Below are 23,305 nucleotides of genomic sequence, written 5' to 3' on the forward strand. Positions count from 1 at the left end.
CGGACATTCCCATTGTGCTGCCCGGATTCCTGGCAAATTATGACCGTCTTCCTATGCAAAACATTCAAAGTGAGCGGAGCGGCGAAACATCTTGTTTGGGGATTCCTGGGCTATCTTTGCCCGGTAGAAATTCACGGCGGACAAAAGAAGTCGTAATTTGTTGGTGAGTTATTTGACTCGGGTTTGAAGGTCAGCTCGGAGGAGAAAATATACTTAAGAGGAAGACATATTTTGTATTCCGTGCCTTGATCGTCGGCAACCATTCGAGGATTAGCGCCACGTGTCATCAGGAAGTGTTAGCCACCTGCTAACGGCGCCGCCCGCTAAGAACCGCGCAAGTCATTCCAAGGCGCTGCTCGGCAGGAAGCGTGATTTCCTTGGGTTGGGTGGGAGGCCCATGAGGTCAGAGGTCAGCAGAGGGCCAGATCAAGCAGAGCACATTTCCCCCCGTCTGGTGGTGACCCCCAAATGAGGCGTGACTGCACCCTCAACCAAACAGGAAGTTCTATTCTGAAACGTGTCATTTGTCAACTGCTTGCATTCCATCAGAGCTTTACGTTTAGTTTTTATTGATGTTCAGCACTTTTTTTCAGCTGCAATTGTTTTTTTTAAGTGCTCTTTGAATAAAATGAAGTTCTTAGGTTTTCATCATATCTTTAAGTTATTCACAAATTTGAAATTTTATCAATAAATACCATCACATTAAAAAAAATAAACAAATATTTTTCATGTAATTTCAACATATGTATTTTTATTAAGTATAAATTACATTTTTATGTTAATAAAATCTTTGTACTTCACAATATAACTATTATAATTAATTATTTAACAGATGATTTGGTGTTGTTTAATGAGTTTGATTTCTTTAAAAAAAAATATTACTAAAATTTATGTAAGCTTTTGAAGGTTTTAATAATGTAATTTGAAAATCCAGTCCAAATAATGATTTTATTATTTATTTATTTTTTTTACCCAAGTTTTTTTATAAAAAAAAAATGTTCTTCCATTTTTTTTCTGTATTAATTGATTTTTTAAATTAAAAATGAGAAATTCCAATGCCCTCATGCCAAAGAGGAAAAGCAAAACAATAAATCCAAAAGAGAAAAGCAAACTCACCGCAACCTCGTGGTTATCTGGCCGACCTTTTTTGCTGCATGATTACTGTGCAAAAGTTAAAGGCCCATATTTATACATGAACAAAACAAACGTGTGTGCGTGCACATGTTGAGCTTTAACATGGTTCTGTTTTGGAGACTGTTTATGTTGCCGGGTAAAATACTTTGTAGTTTGTGTGTGTGCGTGTGTGCGTTGCCCTGTTCCTCCTCACCCGTCTGCCTGTCGTGAGTGATGAACTTGCGAATGCAAAACAGGTGTGGATCGCTGCTTTATCTCTTCCTCCCACCAACCTCACATAAAAAAAAAAAAAATACCTCAAATTTCTAGCTGAGGGGAGGATGAGCAGAGAGAAAAACAAAATGTTCACCACTGATTATAATACGTGTTGATGAACGACAGAACATTCCGTTTAATGTTAATCTCGTCCACTAACAATGAGGTGCGAAACGCTCCAATGGGATCAATCAATCAATCAATCAATCAATTAGTAGATTATCATCATAAGTGAAGCGCATGTTAATCAACTCAGTCATCAGTCCGTCTTTTCTTTTGTGGCAAAGTTAATCATAGAGTGGTTGGAAGAGCGAAGACGTTTTGACGCTAGCCGCGATGCTACACAATATTTATGTTAGCATCTGCTAAATAATTTTAATTGTGTGAGTGGAACTGATGTTTGATCGGATTGGTTAATGAGCAGACCGCCGTTTGCTGTTCTACGGTTATCGTCACACTTTTCTTCTTTGAAATCTTTGGTTGAACTCCGCATTCGTAATGGATTCACGTCAGACAGATTTAGTTATTACATTACGCAAGAAAATTTTTATGCCTTTGTAATTGATTAGAATGAAATAGAAATCTTTATTAAATTCCTTTAATGATGCAATCATTTTGTATTTTCCCCAAATTTGTAATTGATTAGGATAAACTCGACTTACATTGTCGAATACGCTCATGTCATTGAATAAATGCATTCAGTTCATCCTCGTCCATTACAAATGTAAAAGTACTGTAATAATTCGGTTTAGTTGATCATAATCAATTAGTGCTTGGTTCTGAGAAATTATTTTTTATTGTTGAAAATTAAATAATCACTCATTAGGAAAATCAATTGTGAAATATTTTGATTTCAAATATTTTTTTTTCATACATTTTTTGTTGATGAAATGATATATATATATTTTTTTATTTTTAAAACTGTCGTCTACACGTTTGGGTGTCATGTTTATCTTCACGTCACGGCACGTCACCCGCTAAGCCCCCCCCGCCCCACCCCTTCCTCCTAGGTCCACGTGGGAGTCAGTTTACACTCACAAGCACACGCACACGCTCACGCGCACGCACCTGACCAACCCCCCCCCCCGCAGCAGCACAATTCTCTCTCTCTCTCTCTCCCTCTCTCTCTCTCCCTCTTTCTCTCTCTCTCTCTCTCCCTCTCTCTCTCTCTCTCTCTCTCTCTCTCTCTCTGTCTCTCTCTCTCTCTCACTCACTCTCTCTCTCTCTCTCTGTGTCTCTCTCTCTCTCTCTCTCTCTCACTCTCTCTCTCCCTCTCTCTCTCTCTCTCTCTCTCCTCTCCTCTCTCTCTCTCTCTCTCTCTCTCCCTCCCTCTCTCTCTCTCTCTCTCTCCCCACGCTGCCTCATTGCACACAACGTCCACGCAGGAGAAGCGTCTCCGTCTGTCACAGCAAGACAACAACATTTCTTTTGCATCGGATCCAAACAACCAGAGAGGATTACAAACCCAACATAAGAACGGTACTGTCTATTATTTATTTATGTGCATTTTTGGGTGGGATTGGTGACTTGGTGCCGTGGGTTACTTTCCACTCTTGACATTGTAGCAGTCATGCGCACACTTGGAGTAGCTTGGAGTGGTCCTTAATTTCTCTTTTGTGAGCTGTTTGCAAATGAGTCATTTCAAACACGAGTTTCACACTAGTTAATGATTTCTGTGGGATTGTGTTTGGGTTGACGTTAAGCTTTATTACACTGATTACTAATCACTAGAGTTAAAAAAAGGGTAATTTTTTTTTTTATGTCAGTAGCTCATAAAGGAAATTGGAAAAAAAAAAGGCTTTGGTGTCCATCAAAACTCTAAAAATAAATTAATTGTACGCTTGAAAAAAAAAAAGGTCATGCTTTAGCTGTCATACAAGTGTAAAAGGAAGCTTTTATTTATAAAAGTCACAAAATGTCGCGCTTAACTTTGACTATGTTCTTTGGTCAGGAGTACCGCAAAAAATAATGAAAAAAAAAGAAGCAAAATATGTGATAATCGTTTAGGTTAGATAATCATTAGGTATGCTACATGCTATTTATGTTAGCATCTAGTCTGAAAAAGTTACTTTAGGAACGACCACATTTTATTGGAATTCATGCCAACCCACCCCACCCCCAAAAAGCCAAATCAGCCATAATTTAACTATAATAAGCAATAATCTATCCTTGTATGCTTGCTGAACTGAAGTCTCATGCTTGTTACTACCAAAGTTAGCATCTATTCAGTAAAAAATACTTTCGAGTGTTTGTCAAAAAAGGTCACTAAAATGCTAATTTATTCATATTCATTCATTCGTCTTTAGGGGCGATTTTTGTTTTGTCATTTGACTTTTTATGTCATTTTTTTTTTATTAATATTTTTCATATGCATGACTGATTGCAAATGGCCCAGTGACCTTAAGTTGCGCACCCTTTCAACTTGCGTACATGCGAGCGAGAGTGATGATTAAGTCTTAACCGTGTCTTACCGCAAATATTGACACAGCTCACGCGAACGCCACGCTGCCCAATCAGTCGCTCGTGTTCCCATCGAGAGTGCGGATTGGTTTGATCGGCGTCCCAAGCAGACTAAACAGAGCGCACGTGTGTTGTAAACATTCAAAGATGAGCGTGTTTTCCGCAGAGGACGTTTAATGATTGATTTTTTTTTTCTGGGGCCTTCGCAGGAGGCATCAGAAAAGTCGATAACTTTTACACAGAACGCTGCCAGGCAGGATAGTCCCGAGGGCACGTTCCCACAAAACACAGCAAAAAAATGGGGTACATTAGCAGTTAGGAAACGCCCTATTATTAGTTAAAAAGTCTAAAATGATGATTCTGCTACCACATTTTTTTCTGTGTTTCTGTGTGAAAGGGCACACAGTTGTAGCAATATTCTCCTTTGCTGGGTGCTGTTTGAAAAGCCACAGGTGAATAGAAACGGAACCTCATGTCATTGCTTTTCTACCAAAATTGCTGTGTTCCTATGTGAAAGGGCACACAGCCAATATCCTCCTCTGCAGGGTTCTGTGTAAAAGTAGAGGGAAGTAAATGTTGAACCTGCTATAACAGCTCTCATGCTGCAATTTTGTGCTGTGTTGCTGCGTAAAAGAGGACGTCGGAATATCATGTTTTGCAGGTTTCAGCGTAAAATTCTTGCAGGGTTTTATTGAAAAAGCACAGGCAAATAAATGCTGGACCTTCTAGTAAGGCTGTTATATTACAATTTTAATCCTGTGGTTTTGTCCGACAGAGCAGAGAGGAATAATATCCTGCGCAGGGCTCTGCGTGTAAAGCACAACTGAATAAATGCGGAATTACGGCTCTGCCTTCACATGTTTTTCTGTGTTGCTGTATGAAATCACACACATTATTGGCAATGCACCGCTTTGCTGGTTTCTGTGTAAAATAGGACCTTCTGTTTGCACTGTATGAAAGTGCACGCAGTTGTGACCTTGTGTTAGTGGTCTATTATGGAATTTCTGCTGTGCTGATGGATGAAAGAAGCCGAAAACAGGGTTAGAATTAAACAAACAATGCTGAAACTTATTACAGCTCTGCCATTGTAGTTTGTGCTGTGTTGCCGTGTGAAAGCACACAATTGCGAAAAGCTCCTCCTTGACTGTGTTACAGCTCTGCTACTGCCATTTGTGCCGTGTTGCTGCATGAAAGTGGACACGAGAATATCCTCAATAAAAAGCACAGGAAACTATACGCTGGACCTTCTATAATGCTGGGAAACCAATTGTGGAAATGTTCTGCGGCACTGAGTTCTGTGTGAAAGGCCAAAGCCAATAAATGCAGAATCTTATTTGACATCGTAATTGAAAAAGACTTCCGACTACTTGTGTAACAACATAGAAATGAGAGTAGGCGCATGACTAAACCAATTGTCATTCAGCTTTTCCCCCGCTGGTGCATTTTAAAATGATAGTGTGCAACTTTGGCAGGTGTTGTTTAGCGCTTGTTGGATCTTGTCGGTCGTGTAAGATAATGCCGCTTGATTGTGTCTACGAGCGTGCAAGTGCGACTTTCCCCGAGGCCAAAGTTGTCTGTTCCCAAGGTTGCGTCAAGCGGGATGGTTACGTACGGGATGGTAAACCCCTTGGCCCTAAAATGAACAAAAATAAATAAATAAAACATTTCACATCAAATAAAACATCTTGTACATTTTACAATTACAATTTTGTCATCCATTTTTTAAATGTATTTATTTAGTTAGTTATTTATTTTTAGTCACCAGCAACACTCCCTGTGCTTGGCGGAATTTTATCATTAACACTCATGCACTATTTACGCAATATAATTAATAATTGACAGTCATATTTTATTTACTGCCATTAATAAACAATGTTTTAATGGTTCCTTCGCCACAAAAAAAAAAAAAATTCGATTGTAGATATACATTGTTTTTTATTTTGGGGTCTTTAGATTTTATTTTATTACATAAAAAAGCTGCATTAAATCTAATCTAAATATATATATATTTATAAATAAAATAATCACTTCTAAATCTATATTCAAAGTAAAATTGTCACGTTCATTTTATTTTCATTGCATTTATCCATTTAAAAAGGAATAAAAAAGAAAACTATTTTTTGCATTAGAAATTTAAAAAGACCATTCCTCATCTATTGACCGGTCGATTACCATTTTGTACAGTCACTTCTAGTCACATGGCTCTCATGTAACCCCCACAAACTCCTTGGCGGAGGTAATAACCAGATTGATTGTTCCACGTCGCTCGCCGCATGTGTTTTTTATCGCGGGCATGTGCTGGCCTCGCAGCCGCGTCTCATAAACATCACCTTCAAAGCCGTTTCATCTTCCTGCAAAGGTTTGCATGTAAGGACCCCCGCCCCCCCCCCCAGTAATGTCGGCAAGCTTAAGTTTCTAATTAGAGGGGCAAGGTATACCCCCGCTGATGACATCGTCAATCCAACCCTCAAGCAAGCTTCGCATCCGCGGCCTGAGCAGCAGCTGCTTTGCCACGTCAGATGCGGACCCTTCCTACCTTCTAATTTGACTTTATTGCTCGGCCGTCCATCGCCTTGTTTTTGTTGGACCAAGTTATGCTGCTGTTCATCCTGAGAACTTCCCGACAAGAAGCTAAGGAAATGCGTCCTCGTGAAGCAAAAGTATTGTGTCATTACATTTAAGGTTCATAAAGTCATCGGGAGGCGCGTCCCAATACTTTTGTCCGAGTGACTACAAAGCATGGGCAATAATTTTTTTTTTTTTTTTTTTTAATCTGGTTTACGCACACACATCCCTGTTGGGTTTGTTTGCATAATAAGGCAATGTTAAAAAAAAAAAAAACAGTCAATCAAGGCACTTTGTATTAATGAACCAAATATTGCAGAATGAGTGACGTTCAAACACCCCGTAAGAATTTTATTTTGGAAAACGAGTTCGCCGTTGAACTTTTTGTTTTGTGGAAAAGTGTGGTCATAATCATGATTATTGTTACTTTGTTTCTATGAACGTGTTGCCAACCTCAGACGAACATTTATTCTTTTTTTTTTTTTTTTTAGCTTAGACAGACACACAGATCGCAATTTGTTTGCAAAAAACGAAGACCAAAGTTGTTACTTTGGTTTAATGAACCAAGTGTCATTAAAACCTTGAATCTAGATATTTTTTTCACTAATATTTAATTCACACATGCTGTCGATTTTGTTTGTAGAAAAGCGCATATTTATAGAGCGAAAAAGAGTTCATCTTGTTACTTTGTTTTAATGAACCAAAATGTCAACAACCTTCAACAATTAACTCGACTTTTTCCCACTACACGATTGACATTCACACTCCCCTTTTCAGTTTCGTCACGGCAAAGTGCAAAGAGTCGAGTATCGCTTGCTTTTACTGAACCAGCACGCCAGTAGAAAAATAAACGGGCCAAGCTGCTCGTTCCTGAGCTTTGCAGATTCTCCAAATCTGCCCCAAATGTTACCATCGAACTTTGGAAGCGCGTCGACTCGACTGTCATCGTCGCTCTCGTCACGTTTGTTACATCAGCAGCCTCATGATTCCATCTATTATTTACGGCCGGCTCTCAAATCATCCAAAGCGGACCTGACAGATCTCCATCCTTGCCGTGCGTCTGACAGCTGCGAACAGGCACGCTCACATCCTCATCACCGTTCACGCTTCGCTCAACCGTGACGACGACCACGACGGCGTCGGGCCCCAACCGGATGTTGATGAGCGATTCCGACAGGAGGAGGAGAAGGAGAGGGGGTCCGCCGGGCGAGTTTGTCGAGAAGCAGGTCGGCCGACGCGTAATGAGACGAGACAGCTGGCAAGTTCAGTAGAGGTTAACGGCGACGCGCGCGCGGCAGCCAGCCCCAAAAAAACAACAAAAGTGACGTGAAATGGAGAAGGGTTGCAGCGAGTCCTGCTTCGAGTTTTGGGAAGTCATGTAATGAGATTGTTCTGAGCCAAGGAGAACACACACCTTGCACAATAGACATAAACTGAACACACTAGAAATAACCGAGAAGATGGGGAAAAAAAAAAAAATTCAAAAGTCCTCGCGGTCCCAAAAAATCGTGTCAGATAAATAATGCGAATGGTCCACTTGTAAAAGTAAAAATTAAGAGTAAATATTCAGTGAAAGAACAACTTAAGTAAAAATAACGGGTGAGTCAGGTACCGATTAATTTTTTTCCTCAATCATAGGCCTCTCTCTCTCTCTCTCTCTCTCCTCTCTCTCTCTCTCTCTCATCTCTCTCTCTCTCTCGCTCTCTCTCTCTCGCTCTCATCTCTCTCTCTCTCTCTCTCTCTCTCTCTCTCGCTCTCTCTCTCTCTCTCTCTCTCTCTCTCTCTCCCCCCCCCCCCCTCCCCCGCTGGGCAGATGTTTTCTTTAACGGGGCGCTAAGAGAGCCGCTGTGTCAAACTAACCACCTGAGGCGTCTTCAAAAGCAAAGCCGTCAGCAGATTGGTGCGGTGACGCAACATGACGACGACACAAATGGCTGCTTTAGCGAACACTCGTGAGATTTGGTGAGCGGGCTGTTTGCTTCAGCTGTGTCGTGTCCCCGAATGCGAGGTCAGCCAAAAAAGCAAGTGTGCCCAATTTCAACCCCCTGCTGGGCTACTGCCCACTTTAAATGGGCCAATATCGATTCTCGAGCAACGGAGTACAGTCCAATGAAAACGACTCAGTGGGTCATGTGACATAGTCGGCTTTCAAATTGAGTGTCATTGTTGATGTTAATATTGCTATTGCAACCGTAAGATTTCGAATGGATCTAGAAACAAAGAAAATACAGAGCAAGTATCACAATATTAATACTGATTTTTTTTTTAATCATTTCAATGCAATACAGAGTTAAGAAAGGGCCAGACGCTCCGATATTAAAATTTCTTATCTGAAGAATCTAATTGCGAAACCAGAAAATGTAAGAGTTGGTATCAAGCGATACAGCGCCAGTATCGCGATACCAATGCTGAAAGTTGGGTCAAGTTTTCAGCGACTGCACTACAAAAATTGACCTCATCATTATTATCAAGATACTTGTATTATTATATAACACGCCAGCAGGAGAAAAAAATGTATATTAAAATGAAAAAAAAATTAAAATGAATAAGTATGACAAAAAATTGCAATTTATATATACATTTTTTTCATTGCAATTTTTTTGTCATACGTAAATGTATTTTTATTTCATTTTAATAAAAATTTTAATATTAATTAATATAATTTTTTAATATTCAAAATGGGGGGGGGCACTTGAGGTGCCTATCTTGTGGCCCTCATCAGTTTGCAGTACCTGCCTGGTCTTTAGTGCTCACGTCTTTGTCTTTGAATGACAAAAGCAGCCGGTTATGGGATGGGACGGTCTCAAGGGTGGGGTTGTGGGGCGATTGTGAGGCGAGGAGGGGGGGGGGGGGGGGGGGGGGTGGGTCACCAGAGAAAGTCATTAGCAACCTCCAGCAGCTCAGACGCGATAATACCCAGAAGATTTACACTATTGTCTGTTTTCTTTGTCTTTTTTTTGGGGGGGGGCACAGTAGTCAACGTCTTTTATGTTTTATGGTAACCGTGTTGCCCCTCCCTGATTAATGAAGCTGAACAGCCAAGACGACTTGTTGTGACCCATTACGAATGTCAACAAAAGCCTAGTCAAAACTTAACGGTAAACCATAGTATAGTGGTCATTCTTCCCAGAGGATAAAGAATATATGCCGCTGAGTGTGAGTCTACATGTTGCTGCACCGTTTGTGTTCAAATATGTTGCTTAAAGAGCTAGAACACTGCAACACCAATGCTATTAATTTGACCATCTAGGGTGGTTTTTATTGTTAGCATTATGCTAAACTGACTTAACCCAGAAAAAAAAAAAAAAGCTTTGTGGTTGTGGTTGACGGTTGCATTTTGTCTTGATTGTTATTTTTTTTCCACACTTGATGGTTGGGCAGTCTGTAAATTTGTATACAAGACATAAAAATGAAAAATAAATGAAATACATTTGACATAATAATATTGCGTCCCCCTTTAATGAAGCAATCCGCTGCCGTTTTCTTCATTGATTACATCATTTTCGCAGTGATTAAAAAGCAGCGTGAAAGCCGTCAGGTCAGCGTGGCGCGTCTCCATGTGACGCTACCCCAAACATCTGGTTTTCCTTTAGCCAGCATGGGGTCGCCCCCGCTAAGCCTCCGAACCCCTGCAGGGCGAGGGCCGGCCCCGCCTGGCAGAGCGGGCCGGCCGGAGATTAGAATGCGCTTTCACAACATCTGAGGAGACAGTTTGTTGCTCTTCAGGGTTTGTGTTTGTCCTCAGTGGTCGGGCTGGGCCATTTGGTCTTTTGATGAAATCACACGGTGTTTTTCCATCAAAATGACATTCGGATATTTGAACAAGGTCAACGAATAACAATACTCACAGGCATATATTCTTTATCCTCCCCAAAGAATGACTAATATTAGTGTGGTTTACCGTAGAGCCGAGAGGCTTCGTAAGTGTCTGTATGATACTGCCCCCCGGTGGTGAACGCACGCATCAGAAGGAGCAGCACAGTGGCCACCGAATTATGAAAAAAAAAAAATGCAAAATGGGGCGAAAAAATTTTTGGGAAATTCATTTTGATTCTATTCAATTATGTCATTACTGTATTTTTTCATAATGTACAATTAATGTTTTTGAATCAGTGCTGGACAGCATTATCTGGATTTCCTTTCATATAATTTTTTTGAGTTACACGAGTGGTCATTGAAGAAAAGAAACATCTCAAAGAACCACTCCAATGTAAAATAAATAAATAAACATTTTATTCTGTGTTATAAAGAGGTTAGTTAGAGGCCTTATTTAATTCTTTTTTTAAATGTCATAAAAAATCCACTTCTGACAAAAAAAAAAAAAATTTGTCATAAATGTAATAACCTGTTTTAAAAAGAAATTACCCACTGACTGACTGGTTACGTTTGAAATATCGATGACGTCATTTTTATTGTTTCGCCCCCACAGGAAAAAAAAAAAAGGCTAAAACAACATTTGGGAGGATACTTGCCCGACAACAAACACAGCGTCCGTCTTTCGGTCGACATCTCATTGTCTCTCCACTGCACTCATGACCACATGCACGCACTAAATACAGACACATGCTGGGCTAGCCAGAACTATGCTCGTAATAAACATGTGGCATGATTCAAGCGCGTCTGTTTCACACGGCCCGGAGTGTCTTGCTGCTATGTTTGTTGTGGTTTCGTCATTTCAAAACAGAACTCGTTAAGCAGCACGGTGAAATATTTATTGCTGCCTTGTTTTATTGAAGCAGCACGCCAGGCTGGTGATGTCTTTGGTGGGACTACTATAAAAAAAAAAAACTGCATACGTAAGATCAGAAAGCCCACCAGCAGGCATCCTCAAGTTGTACGTTTGGAAAAAAGAAAAAAAATGCTAATGCAATTAGCATGCTAATGCATCCATGCTAATGCAATTCAGAAACGCCAAAGTCCGGCTTTGGTGAGTTCTGTCGACAAAATTCCAGCCTTGCAGTCACTTCTCTTGTCCTTCTGACAATTTGCCACGAATGTGAAAGACGCTAAAGACAATGAAAATGTCATTCGACGAAGGGCGGCAAGTCTTCACGTTCTGGTCAAGGCCCCTCACGTGCAGGCGGCTTTCAGTTTGACTTAAAATGATTCGCTGAAGGATTGTCTTTGATCTCTTTCCATGTTTATTCAGGGACGTGTTCGCCACGTTTAATAGTTACACACATTGTTTCTGAATGACATGCGCCAGCTTTGCATCGCAGCCTGCCGAGGACATGCGACTCGACTCGCTTTAAATAAGCGCAGGCAACAATAGCAACGTCTGCCATCTGCTCTCTCAGAAAACTAAAACCTCCTCCTCTCTCTTTCCCTGTACCTCCCCAGGGTCCACACAGGTGAGGCCACCGCGAAAGACGTCGGCCCATATGTCAGTCGACGCCTCGAGTACCCTGGTGCCGAATGCCGCAAGTCGCCGGGAGGATCGGGAAAACGTGAGGGAGAACAAGACGCCGGCTTTTCAAAAGAGCAGCCCGCCTGCTATTTCGGCTGCACTGTGGCCAGGGAGTGTCTCGTTTGGGAGTGCTTCCTGACTCAAAAAGGACCGCCCACCTAGCCAAAAGACTGTAAATTCTGGATATCAATTAGCCTAAGCGCCAAGATTATCCCGCTTCGAAAAAGAGACACCAAACTTAAACACTGCGGTTTGCTCAAATGCTACCCTCCAATTTCCAGGAATGAAATTCACGTGTTGAAGAACCGACAACACCAAAAAGGGGCAACAGTTTGGATGTCTTTCCTCCCCTGTTGAATCAACATGAAGCCGTTGACCCCCATCGGATCCCCATCCCCCCTGCGGCTCCTTAACAAAGGTCCGGACTACCTGCGGCGGCAGATCGACGGCGGGGGCCACGGGCGAGCGATTAGCGCTGTGGAGAGACTCGAGGCGGATAAAGCCAAGTACGTCAAGACCCAGCAGGTCATCAACACCAAACAGGAACCCGTGTTGGTGCCGTGCGCCACCCCGCCGCCACCTCGCAGGGCTTTCATCACGCCCGGCGGATTCAGCCCCCAACTCCCTCCACGGCATTTATCCAGCACCCCCTTCTCCACTCTCTCCGGATCTTTTACCTCCCGGGATGAATATGAAAATGACGACTCTAGAAAAGAGAACCTGTCTTCCATTGACATTGAGACTCATAACAACGCCATCAACGGGAAGCCACCCAGTCCCAGAACGCCCGGATTTACCACCCTGGTGGCACCGCACAGTGCACCGGTCCTCCGCAGGAGCACGGGCAAACGCATGCTGAGACCGGACTCGCTTGTCATCTACCGGCAGAAGAAAGAGTGCAAGAGTCCCAATGAAGAGAACGGCAGCGTGGAGTTGAAGGGATACAGTTTCGTCCGCCGCCTCTTCCAGGGCTCCATGAGGGAGAAGAGTGGCGGAGGAGGAGTCCACAAGATGGTCATCGGCGAGGAGAAAGCACCATCACGGGACGGAGACTCCCGCATGTCATGGACTAATGATAAGGATACGACAGACGGTGGGCCGGGAAGCAGGAGGTCCAGCAAAACAGACCACGAACATAGCTCGGGGTCCGTCACCAGCCCAGGGTTGAGCCCTACACTAGACCCGACCAATGATGGATCTAAAGGTTCCACTGATACCGGCATGGACGACAATGATCCATGGAGACGGGCATCACCGCCGCCTTCATCATGCAGGAGAAAGCTTGGGGGGTTGTACCGTTCGAAATCAGACTTGCATCTCCGCTGCTCTGTCGCCTGGTCCGAGCAGGAACAGTTCTTTGACTTTTGCGGCCTGGACGCAGAACTGATCGACCGCCTCGGCCGAGAGAACTTCCTCTCCGGCGCCAGCTCCATAGACACCCTTTCCCTGGCGCTGCGCAGCGTTGCCGGGGAAGGAGGCACAGAGCCCAGCGAGTTCTCCCGCCACTCCGGAGACAGATTATTTCAGGAGGAGCTGGCCGAGCAGCCCCCCACTGGCGTTTCCATCATTGAGAGGAACGCTCGTGTCATCAAGTGGCTCTACAGCTGCAAGAAAGCGGCGTGTGAAGGACCCAAAGAGTCTACGGTTTGATCTAGAGAACTGTCTCGGATCTAGAATTTTATACGGTCGCTCTCTTTGGCGCATCGTTTACGTCAGTAATTTGGACGTTGCTTCTTTAAAAAAAAACTTTTTTTAACCAAATGACTCCTGTCAAACTATTTATGGATCTCATGGAAACCTCATCTCCAAATGGACTGATTCCAGATATACAATACTGAACAGAACTGGATTCTGAACTGGTTTTTGGGGCACATAGCTATGATTGTCTTCGAGTAATGACAGCACAGATTTAGTTTTTTGTGCGTGAAGTGAACCATGAGTACCTCATTCAGAAATGTGTTTTAGCTGAGTGTTTTTTGTTTTGTTTCTGTCTTTTAAACGCAGGCGTTGGAACAAACATGCAAGACTCCCCGGAGGGGTTGTCAATGTACTGAAATGGACCGAAAACGAGGGGATTGAGATGTCATGATACACTGTCCAAATAATTCTTTGTGACATAACTGATTAATGGGAACCCCTGAAAAATACGATGTACACCAGACAGTTTTTTCCAAATAAGCTTTCAATATGTTCGAGTCTGCGTTATAGCCTTTGAGTGGACAGTCCATTCCGCTCCTGATTCTATGCAGGCAAATTTACAAGTTGACTTTAAACCCCGCCCTCATCCACCACTGGTACCATACCAACGGCTTTAATGACCATGGTGTGAAAGGGGCTTAAAAGAGAAAGACAGTTATGATGTCAGCTGATGTGGCGGTAAAGCCTCGAAGATAAACCACAGGTTCGACCTCACGTCATTTATCACCGATTATCTCCACGAATAGTTCACTTCTGTGGTACGGCCCACTCAAACGCAGACTCTGGCGTCTTCCAAGGTATGCTGGGAGTTAAACCGAAAGTCTCTCATGTGACTAATGTGATAAATTACTGTAATGATTCCCAACTTTGACAGCTCTGCCTTTATTTATCATCTCTCAGGCACACTCCTTCAACTGGACCTACTTTTGAATTTGGTTGCATGTTTACAACATGGCTCATTTTCTTTGGTGACGGATGTACATGAACTACTTGTTTTGTTTAGTTGTTTTTTTTACTCCAAAGAGATGCGTGTCGTGCACACCGCAAATAAATCCAAATAATGACTAATTTTGACCGTTTCTCTGGTTCGTTTTTGGTAATGTAACAGAAGGGTGCCTGGTACCAAGCCTTGGGGAACACCTTTGGAGACATGACAAGATAGACACTGTATTGACAGTAATTTCATTGGTGAATTTATCTATGTGTAAAGATGTCAAAGAAGTCTTACCTTTACATTTGTCGAGGGCCAAAAAATACCACGGCAATGGGTCTCTCAAAGCATTATCAGGACAATCAGATCAAATACAATTACTTTGTTTTTTTTAAATAAACTATCTCTACAGGTTTTTTTCCCCGCTTCAATTACATGTGATGTACTTTGTCAATTGGCCATAAAGTAGGACCTGAAGAAAGCATCATTTGTTTTCTTTAAGGGATTTTAAGGATCCAAACATCTGGACTTATACCCCGCACACACATTTGTTTATTTTAAGGACAGAAAACATCAAGCTCCTTTCAAAAGCAGCAGCAGCAAGACAATTAGCCTCCAGTGTCAGCTTCACTGACCGGTGGGCCTGCTGGGTGAGATCCTGTTTTGGGTTCACGGGACAAGGTTTAAACATATGTTCATGTTTTGGGTTTGGCTTTTTTTCCCTCCTCCTTCTTTTCTTCGTCTTGTGTCTGCTGCCTTGAAATAAACAAGACAGCAGCTGGCAGAGGACAATTCGCGTTGTATAATTGAAGGGACGGTCGGGATCAGGGCAGTGCTGAGCAAGCGAAGTCAGAGGAAACAGAAAAGTCGACAAGCCACTCCAAGGCTGCTGATGTTGGTTTTCATTCACGTAAAACCCCCACAGGGACCCAAGACCTATGACCTGACCCACTTATGACGACTCGAATGAGAAAAGCCTCTGGAATCCATTCGTCACTTTTCCACTTTTTTTGGTGGCAGACATCCAACAGCTCAGTTTACATCCATCCAAGTGGTCCCAAACTGTACCCATGCATTCTGTCAGAGGGGTTTTTCTTCGCCTCCATTCTCAGGGGAGTCCTCGTAATGTGCGTCAGGGGTCGTATGCCCCCTGAAGTATATCAAATCTGACCTAGTTCTTCTCCACTGGAAACAGAAGCAGATTTGGGATGTCTGTGTTGGCTTTGTGGTTTTAGGGCACGTGAGACTCTTACGGATAGTCTAGTAGTAGAGATCGAGATCCAACTGGAACGGGTCTTGAGTAATCTCGAAGAATTCCAGTAGTTTGACCCTTAGAGGTAAGGACTTGACGTAGGAAATGGATTACGTAACATTAACATTATCAGTTTGTTTGTTTTTGTTATTTCCCAACTTGGATGTTTTAGGAAACAGAGAGGTTGAGGAGATCCATTTGAGGATTCCACAGAAGAAACAATTCTGATCTGTGGTGGTTGCACTTCGTAAATTAAGCCGTTAGTTCAAAAGGTCTCCAGATAATCCACCCGTTCCCACTTTTTAGTACATTTCATTGGAGTCATTTGACATCCAGATCTGGACTTCAGGTGGATTTGTTTTGCCATGTTACAGGGTTTAAAATGGTACACGTACTCGTATTTTTCGAAATACTGAGTTCCCACCTGGAAGATATTAGGAAAGCGACAGGAAATGTGCCTGCATGGCATACTCGCCACATTTACTCCATAAACAAACACAGTGCAGCTCAGCTTCTGCCAAGCAGATGTCATGGCTAGCCAAATGCTTTTGGAAAAAACATAAGAATGAAAAGCAGAATATTTCTGAGCAAAATGTTGATGCTGCACCTATCTTCTAAATCAGTTTCTGTTTACACAAAAAACGTTTTTTGTATCTACCGATCCAGTGATTTTCCGTATACTGACGTACGTTTCTCGGGTACAGTAATATTTTCAAGTTATGTCACGTCGGGATTCATCGCGACTAAAGAAAATTCATGATATTGCAACAAAAACGTTTTTGTTTTTTTTTTACAACAAAAAAAGTCCTAAAATTTAAAAAATTGAAAATTGTCAAAGCGACCAGAATAGTCGTAATGTGACAAAAAAGCATGTTTCTCGCTATTAAATTCCGATTCACAAGCTAACCAAACTGTATCGTAGAAAAACTGAACTGAACCACCTGGTGGTAAATGAGGCATTAGATGACTTCATCAAATTGTTCTTAGCGACTACAAACTCCCTTTTTTGAAACATTCAAGTGAAAATGAGGATTACAATAACTTAAGATGGAGGAAAGGTAAAAAAAAAAAAAAATGCTGTTATGGCTCCAAAATCAAGCCTTGACCAGCAGGCTTGATATGAAGCAGACCAAACAACTGACAAGTGCGTCCAAGGTACAACGAGAACACTTACCTAAGCAGTTGTGTCAGACTTTCCCCTCAAAATGCGACAGATGATTCACTCACACCTGGCGAACACAAAACTTCAGATGATCAGGGGCGAATAATTTTTTTCATGATCCCATCTTGGTTGGCTTCAAGTTTACTCACGATTTTGGCACAAGGGTTTCAGGTCGCAAGAACCGTCCAGTTGTTGGTATCCCATGACGGCGTGGGGTCATAAATCACACCGGTGGACCCTTTCATTGCCTTCGCTCTCGTATCTGACCTCTGCCTCAAGAGGAGGGGGGGGGTTGAAGCGGGTCTCGGCCGGGTGGAAAACCTGAGCAGGACGTCGGGGGAGGTTACGTTGAATTGAAACAGGGAGAAGACAAGTTTTTCTTTATTCAACTCTAATTGAATATTTCAAGTTCTGCGGCTGAAAAAGGCTACTGCGGGACTTCAGGTGAAAGTGTGAGCACGTTCAAAAACATCAACGGAGGATGTCGTGGAGGTGGAATCTTTCAATCAATGCAAAGAAGCGCTTTTACTAAATCAGGCCTTATTAAATAATAATAATTACTTTTAAAACATGAAATACAAACAAACCTTTTAGAATGAAGATTCTGTAGCATTGCATACTACTTAGTTTGTTTTTCAACCCAGTACAATTTTTCTTTCCGGTTTTACCAACAGTATTTTTTTTTTTCAAGGACAGTTCAGTGGTATTTAACTTTTAAGTACAACATACATGTACTTGGGTGTGCAATACATTTTAATTGAATTGTTATTTATTTGTCACTTAAATGTTGGATACGCAGAGAGAAAAAGAAGTTTAACAATACTAGAGATGAATGAAGAAAAATAATTTAGAGGAAAAAGTATCGCAAGAAAAAGTTGTCGATTATGGGGGATGAAACATTTTTATCATCTTAGTTTAAGAACCTTCCACTTACATAATGTATCAAATTCAAAATGATCACTATTACCAGCAAGAAAAAAAAAGAAATGACCACCAAGGCTGTAAAACGTACGTCAGGCTAGCAGTTAACATTTTCTAAGATTTGCCTTTTTAGCTTCCGTTACGTTGTTTTCACATAAAGCCAACAAAAAACTAGACCGCTTTTTGGCTAAAAAGTTCCCTTTCGCGTTGAGCCACATTGTAGCGAGTCGCTTGTTTCTCACACAATCCAACAGCTATGCTAGCACGCTAACTGGATTACCATCTTTTTCTTTGGCGGTAAAATTAAGACATAAAAGTCATCCGCCGTGACAAAGTCAGCATTTGTGGAAGGGTGAGCCGCTCCGAATCTAACAGCAGCAACCAAAGTAAATCCAACGTTTGTTTTCACCTGCTCACAACACCCAAGAAGAGGATTTAGAAGAAAGAAGAATGTTCTCACTTTAAAGTAGGTTAAATCAAGAGTCCTACATACCACACTTATCCTGCTAAGCTGCTGGAGCGGAAAAAAAGAGAAAGAATTTAGCCAAAATAATATTTCAACTCATTAAAAAAAAAAAGAAAAAAAACAATGACCCTCCTGTTGAGTTTCGCTCACTCTCAAGGTCACAAAGAGGACACGCTAGCAGAAGAAAAGCTAGCTTGAGCTAGCCTTGTCTCTGCTAATATTGCTCATTTTTCACTTAGAGGGAAAATAGTAACAGAGAAAAGCCAAGTACAAGTAGTAGAAGTTTGTTCATGACAAAAGCACAACGGGAATTTGGGATTAAAAAAAAAGTGATGATGGTGTTATCATGCCTGTTTTTGAAACTTGCTAATTCAAGAGTCACATTGATGATAATAATGGCTGGATCATAAGAAAAAGAAAAAAAAATGACAAAAATGTCCTTTTGCTGCTGTTAATCTCGTTAATGAAAACATGGCTGCCTGGAGCCAAGGTGAAAACATTTCCATCTCCGTGAAGAATCAATTTGGGGGCGTGACCAGCGTGCAGACAGGCCGACTGAGTCCAAGCTCAGACTTTCATATAAGGACGCTTAAGGGACGACAAAAAAAAAAAAAAAAAAAGAGTGGACATTTGTTAAATAAAATAGCAAAAATGAAATTAACATTTCTCGCAGCCTCGACAGAAACTAAGAAAATTCTCCACTGACACCGCTCGGTGTTAAATATAAAACGCTTTTCAGTTGAGGCTCCAGATGAAGACGAAGAGCCAGTCTGTCTACTGTCGCTTTCTCAGACCTCCATCCTCATCAAAGCCAGTGACCTCACCACACTTTTGGGGTTTAGCCGCTCCCCGTCAGCGCCCGGTCGCGCCGCCAGGGCGAGGGAAGGCATTGCGGATCGGCGCCACGCTGGGCCGGACCTCCCCGGAGGATTCGCTCGCCGACTAAACCACAGCAGGGGCCCCACGTGACTTGTGGTGGCAAAATGGGGCAATTTGTTTGCACTGCATGGGTACTTATGTAGAATGATGCAACAACAAAATGGGTTTACGTTAAAAAAAAATTATAATAATAATAATTACATTTTTTTTAAAAAGTGTGTGCGGCATATTTTTCTGGATTTTTCTAAAATGGAATTAACGTTTTAAAAAAAGTCTGAACTTTAAAAAAAAAGAAGTATTTTCACTTTTTAAAACATGTTGAGAGAAAATAAAATGTGATGGAACGAGAAATATTTCTTTTTGTGGTGTTTAACCAGAAAAGTATGAAATTGCCATATTTTTCTGAAAAAATTAAAGCAAAAAGACGTAAAAGTCACGAGTAAAGTGATGCATAAAAAAAATTACAAGGGAGTTGTATTTTTGGAGAAGTACTATTTTTTTAGGAGAAACAATTAAATTGTTTGGCGAAAAAAATTTGGGGGGTGCAAATTATTTGAGTGGCAAATCTGCATAAACACACTTGATATTTCTTACTATAAAAGGTCTTTCTCAAGGTCAGATGCGTGAATCACAAAATGTGCATTTTTTTTTTTAATGGTTGGCAAATTGCATTAAACTTCCAGCTTGGAACTAACTCTGAATTTAATGTCAGTCTGAGCAGGATGGAATTGCCGCCCCCATTTCAACAACACTCTGGCTGTCCAAAAAACAGGAAACGATGTACACTACCTGTCACGCCGAGGAACAATGCGCAGGAAGTCTTCTTTAGCCTGCAGCGTGGCGCGAACGAAGACGTCAACACCCGACAACTGAGCCGGCGTGCTGCAGGACCGACGCCAGGTGTGTCGTTGCACGATTGGAGAAGCGTGGCTGTGAAGGCTGCAGGTGCAAAACAATTAGGCCTAATGGGCTTGTGTTGGTATGGACAATGGAAATGAAATCTGGGGGGAAAACGCGTCAATTTAATGACATTAGATGTGGACCACATACTGCTCAACAAGCTACAAATTCATGTTTAGTCCTCCCCTGCCCGAAGGACTGGAGGAGTTTTTTTTTTTTTTTTTAAAGGCAATGTGCAGTGGACACAAAAAAAATTTTATACTCCCCCCCCCCACTGTATATATATATATATATATATAAAACTGCAAAGAACAATAGCGAGACCTCTTGACAGCCTCCGTCAACATCTCCGCCCGACACCCGAAGACCTTTTCACCCGCGCGCGCTGTCGCCACGCATACCCACATCGCAAATAGACTGCCAGGAGACGCTGACAGCAGCAGGAGGAAGTCAAGAAGATGCCTTTTGGCATAGCATAGCGGAGTGTTGCGTAGCTGAAGATGATTTATTGTACTATAGCAGAGTGTATTTTTAGGATACCATCATGTAGCATAGCATCGTGTAGTTTAGCGTAAAGTGTGGTGTAATATAGCATAACATAGTTAGTGAGCTAAATTAGCAAAGCAGTATAAAAAAAATAAGTGACCCTGCATGTTTTTTTTTTGTTGCTTTTTCTTTGGATTTCTGTTGCTGTTTGCGCCTCTCAACAAAGGCCAAGAGTCGGCTTTCAAGAGTTCACCATGTACGAATACTGATTTATTGTTTTTAGCACTTTGCAGTGATTAGCTGCTTGTATTTTTAATTAAGATTTACTTTTACCCGCAGCATTTTATTAACATTATCAGTGCTGAATCTATAGGATATGACTTCAAACATTGTCTGCATTGTCAATAAAATTGTGACCATGGCCACAGTTTGACCCTGGAACAGATTATTTCTATTCCCACCGCATTTTTATTGGTTCTCATGGGGTGTGTGTGCGTGTGTGTGCGTGCATACAGAAGCAAAGAACAACATGTAGAGAAAGCAGCAGCTGTAGCAACAGTAACCCGAGCACGTGCAGACTCAACTACTGACCACCGGCAAAATACAATCGAATGAAATCAAAAAAAAAAAAAAATGCATGCCATATTTAAAAAATAAACTAAATCTAAAACAGACGTTGAAATTAAGTTAAAAAAAGGTTAGATTTAATACGATTGAAACATTAATGAAATACAGACAAAATAATAAAGTAAATTTAATAATAATATTTACATAATGTATATAACATAAAATAATAAAATATTTTTTAAACGGAATAAAATTTTATGAAAAAAAAAAATGTCAAAGACAAACAACCCCAAAAAAAAAATATGACCAGAAATGAAAGAAAATGAAGTCGGTCAAATCAAATATAATTCCTGAAAAATAAAACACATTCAAATCAAAAGGACGCAATAACAAAAACAAAAGAGAATCAAATAAAAATGCTTAAATGTGCAATAAAAGAGAATAACAACAAATAAAAAGAAAATAAGATCAGATTTAGAAACACACAAAATGCAAAATAGAACAAGACAACAAAATTATATGAGACTAAACTACACAAAATGAATTCATGGACAGCTGCAAGTCGTCAGAAAATAGTTCACTTGGTGGCCATCATCATCGTCATCGTCGATAAAGGCAACACATACAAATGAGAGCACGGAAAACAAATTGATCAACACTCTATTGATCTGCTAAGTCGTTCTATGTTTAGACTGTGTGTGTGTGTGTGTGCGTGCGTGCGTGCGTGTGCGTGCATCCTTGCGAGGTTGGCTCAACATGGGGGGTGAGCCCGAGGCCGGTAAACAGAGGATGAAGCATTCAGCTAAGCACAGATTCAAGCAGCCAGCATGTGAGAAAATGTCAACAATCCAGAGGACATTTGAAACCTTACTCCAGTCCTTAAAACCCTGTATTAAAACCGTTTGAAACCCCACCACTGGCTGGAAACCCTAAACCAGACTTGAAACACTAAATTTCAAACCCTAATCCTGTTTTGAAGTACCAACTCGTGACTTAAATCTTAATTTAAAACCTTACCACTTTGAAACCCTAACCCAGGTCACAAACCCTATTTTAAAAGCATGAAGTTGTCTTGAGACCCTATTTTGAAACCTTAACACAAAACCTTACCCTATCTTGAAATCCTATATTGAAACCCTACTTTAAAAGCATGAAGTTGGCTTGAAACCCCATTTTGAAACCCTACCCAACCATGGCTGAGAAACATCAATTTAAAACCATAACTCATGTTTAAAGCCCTAATTTGAAACCCAAACTCTGTCTCGAAACCCTAATTTAAAACCCTGACCCTTTTCTTAAAACTCTAACCCCGTCTTGAAATCCTTACCCAGGCTTGAAACCCTACTTTGAGACCATAACAAAGGCTTGGAATGCTCATTTGAAACCTTAACCAACATCAACACTGAATTAAAAACCCTGACCCCATTTTGAAAAATGAATCCTTGTTTGAAACCCGAACCATGATTTGAAACCCTATTTAAAACTCCAATCCTGACCCAGGTTTAAAACGCTCACTTGAAAACCTAACCTTGGTTTCAAAACCAAAAGCCGTCTTGAAACCCTATTTTTGAAACACTCCCCTGAATGTTTGCCCGCCATAAATGATTCTCTCAGCACCGTTTATTATGAGAACGTGAAAAAGTTTGGAAGTAGATTACGGTGGGAAGACGAACATCTGCACTCGCGTCAACAAATGCGTGTCGTGTGTGAAAAGGCGTTTTGCTGACTCATGCGTTTTACATCCAGTTTGATTCACTTGTTAAAAGCATCAATGAAAAAAAAAATTAATAAAAACTGCGTGTTGAGTGTAAATAACAGCCCGAGACGTGATTCATGTGCACTTGTGCCGACTTGTTCGCTCTAACGAGCAAAAACGCAACAACGATCAAACTTTATTCGCTTACGCACAGCTATGCTAACTTGCCGCTGGATTCAACTTTTTTCTGGAGTAGCAAAGGTCTCATTCAGATTCTGATCCAGTTCGTTTTTAAACTTGAATCATTTCACTCATTTATTTTATAACTTATTTGCATGTAGCTTAGCTGTTAGCTTACAGTTTATACTAACTTGTAAGAATAAATTTTAGATTGTGTCTGTGATTTTTCTTTCAATCTTGCTTTTAATTTTTTTTAATTTGATTAAAATATTTTAAAATACTTAATTCAAATTTTTCCAACTCTTTATTTGGCTTTTTGTTTGTTTTTTTTAATTATGAAAGATTT

At 41.1% G+C, this 23,305-nt stretch overlaps 1 protein-coding gene and 1 long non-coding RNA gene across 2 annotated transcripts; one reads left to right on the forward strand and one right to left on the reverse strand.

The window, feature by feature from the left end:
- The first annotated feature begins 2,732 nt into the window (after positions 1-2,732).
- fam110d (family with sequence similarity 110 member D) lies at positions 2,733-14,558 on the forward strand. The gene is made up of 2 exons (XM_088307831.1): positions 2,733-2,868; positions 11,755-14,558. The coding sequence occupies exon 2, from the start codon at positions 12,185-12,187 to the stop codon at positions 13,469-13,471; it is 1,287 nt and encodes a 428-aa protein (XP_088163957.1). The 5' UTR covers positions 2,733-2,868; positions 11,755-12,184; the 3' UTR covers positions 13,472-14,558.
- Positions 3,453-20,080, reverse strand: LOC148328651 (uncharacterized). The gene is made up of 4 exons (XR_015845718.1): positions 19,920-20,080; positions 17,014-17,185; positions 16,877-16,931; positions 3,453-5,482 (listed from the first exon to the last, which is right to left on the reverse strand). It is a non-coding gene; the product is annotated as an uncharacterized LOC148328651 (long non-coding RNA).
- Positions 20,081-23,305: the final 3,225 nt, after the last annotated feature.

Source organism: Idiotropiscis lumnitzeri, chromosome 10 (assembly GCF_059441095.1).
Source record: "Idiotropiscis lumnitzeri isolate Australia: NSW breed Sydney's pygmy pipehorse chromosome 10, RoL_Ilum_1.0, whole genome shotgun sequence".
In the NCBI taxonomy this organism is placed as follows: Eukaryota; Metazoa; Chordata; class Actinopteri; order Syngnathiformes; family Syngnathidae; genus Idiotropiscis; species Idiotropiscis lumnitzeri.

Coding starts and splice junctions, on each gene's coding strand:
- fam110d (XM_088307831.1), top strand. CDS start 12,185: ATGAAGCCGTTGACCCCCATCGGATCCCCATCCCCCCTGCGGCTCCTT.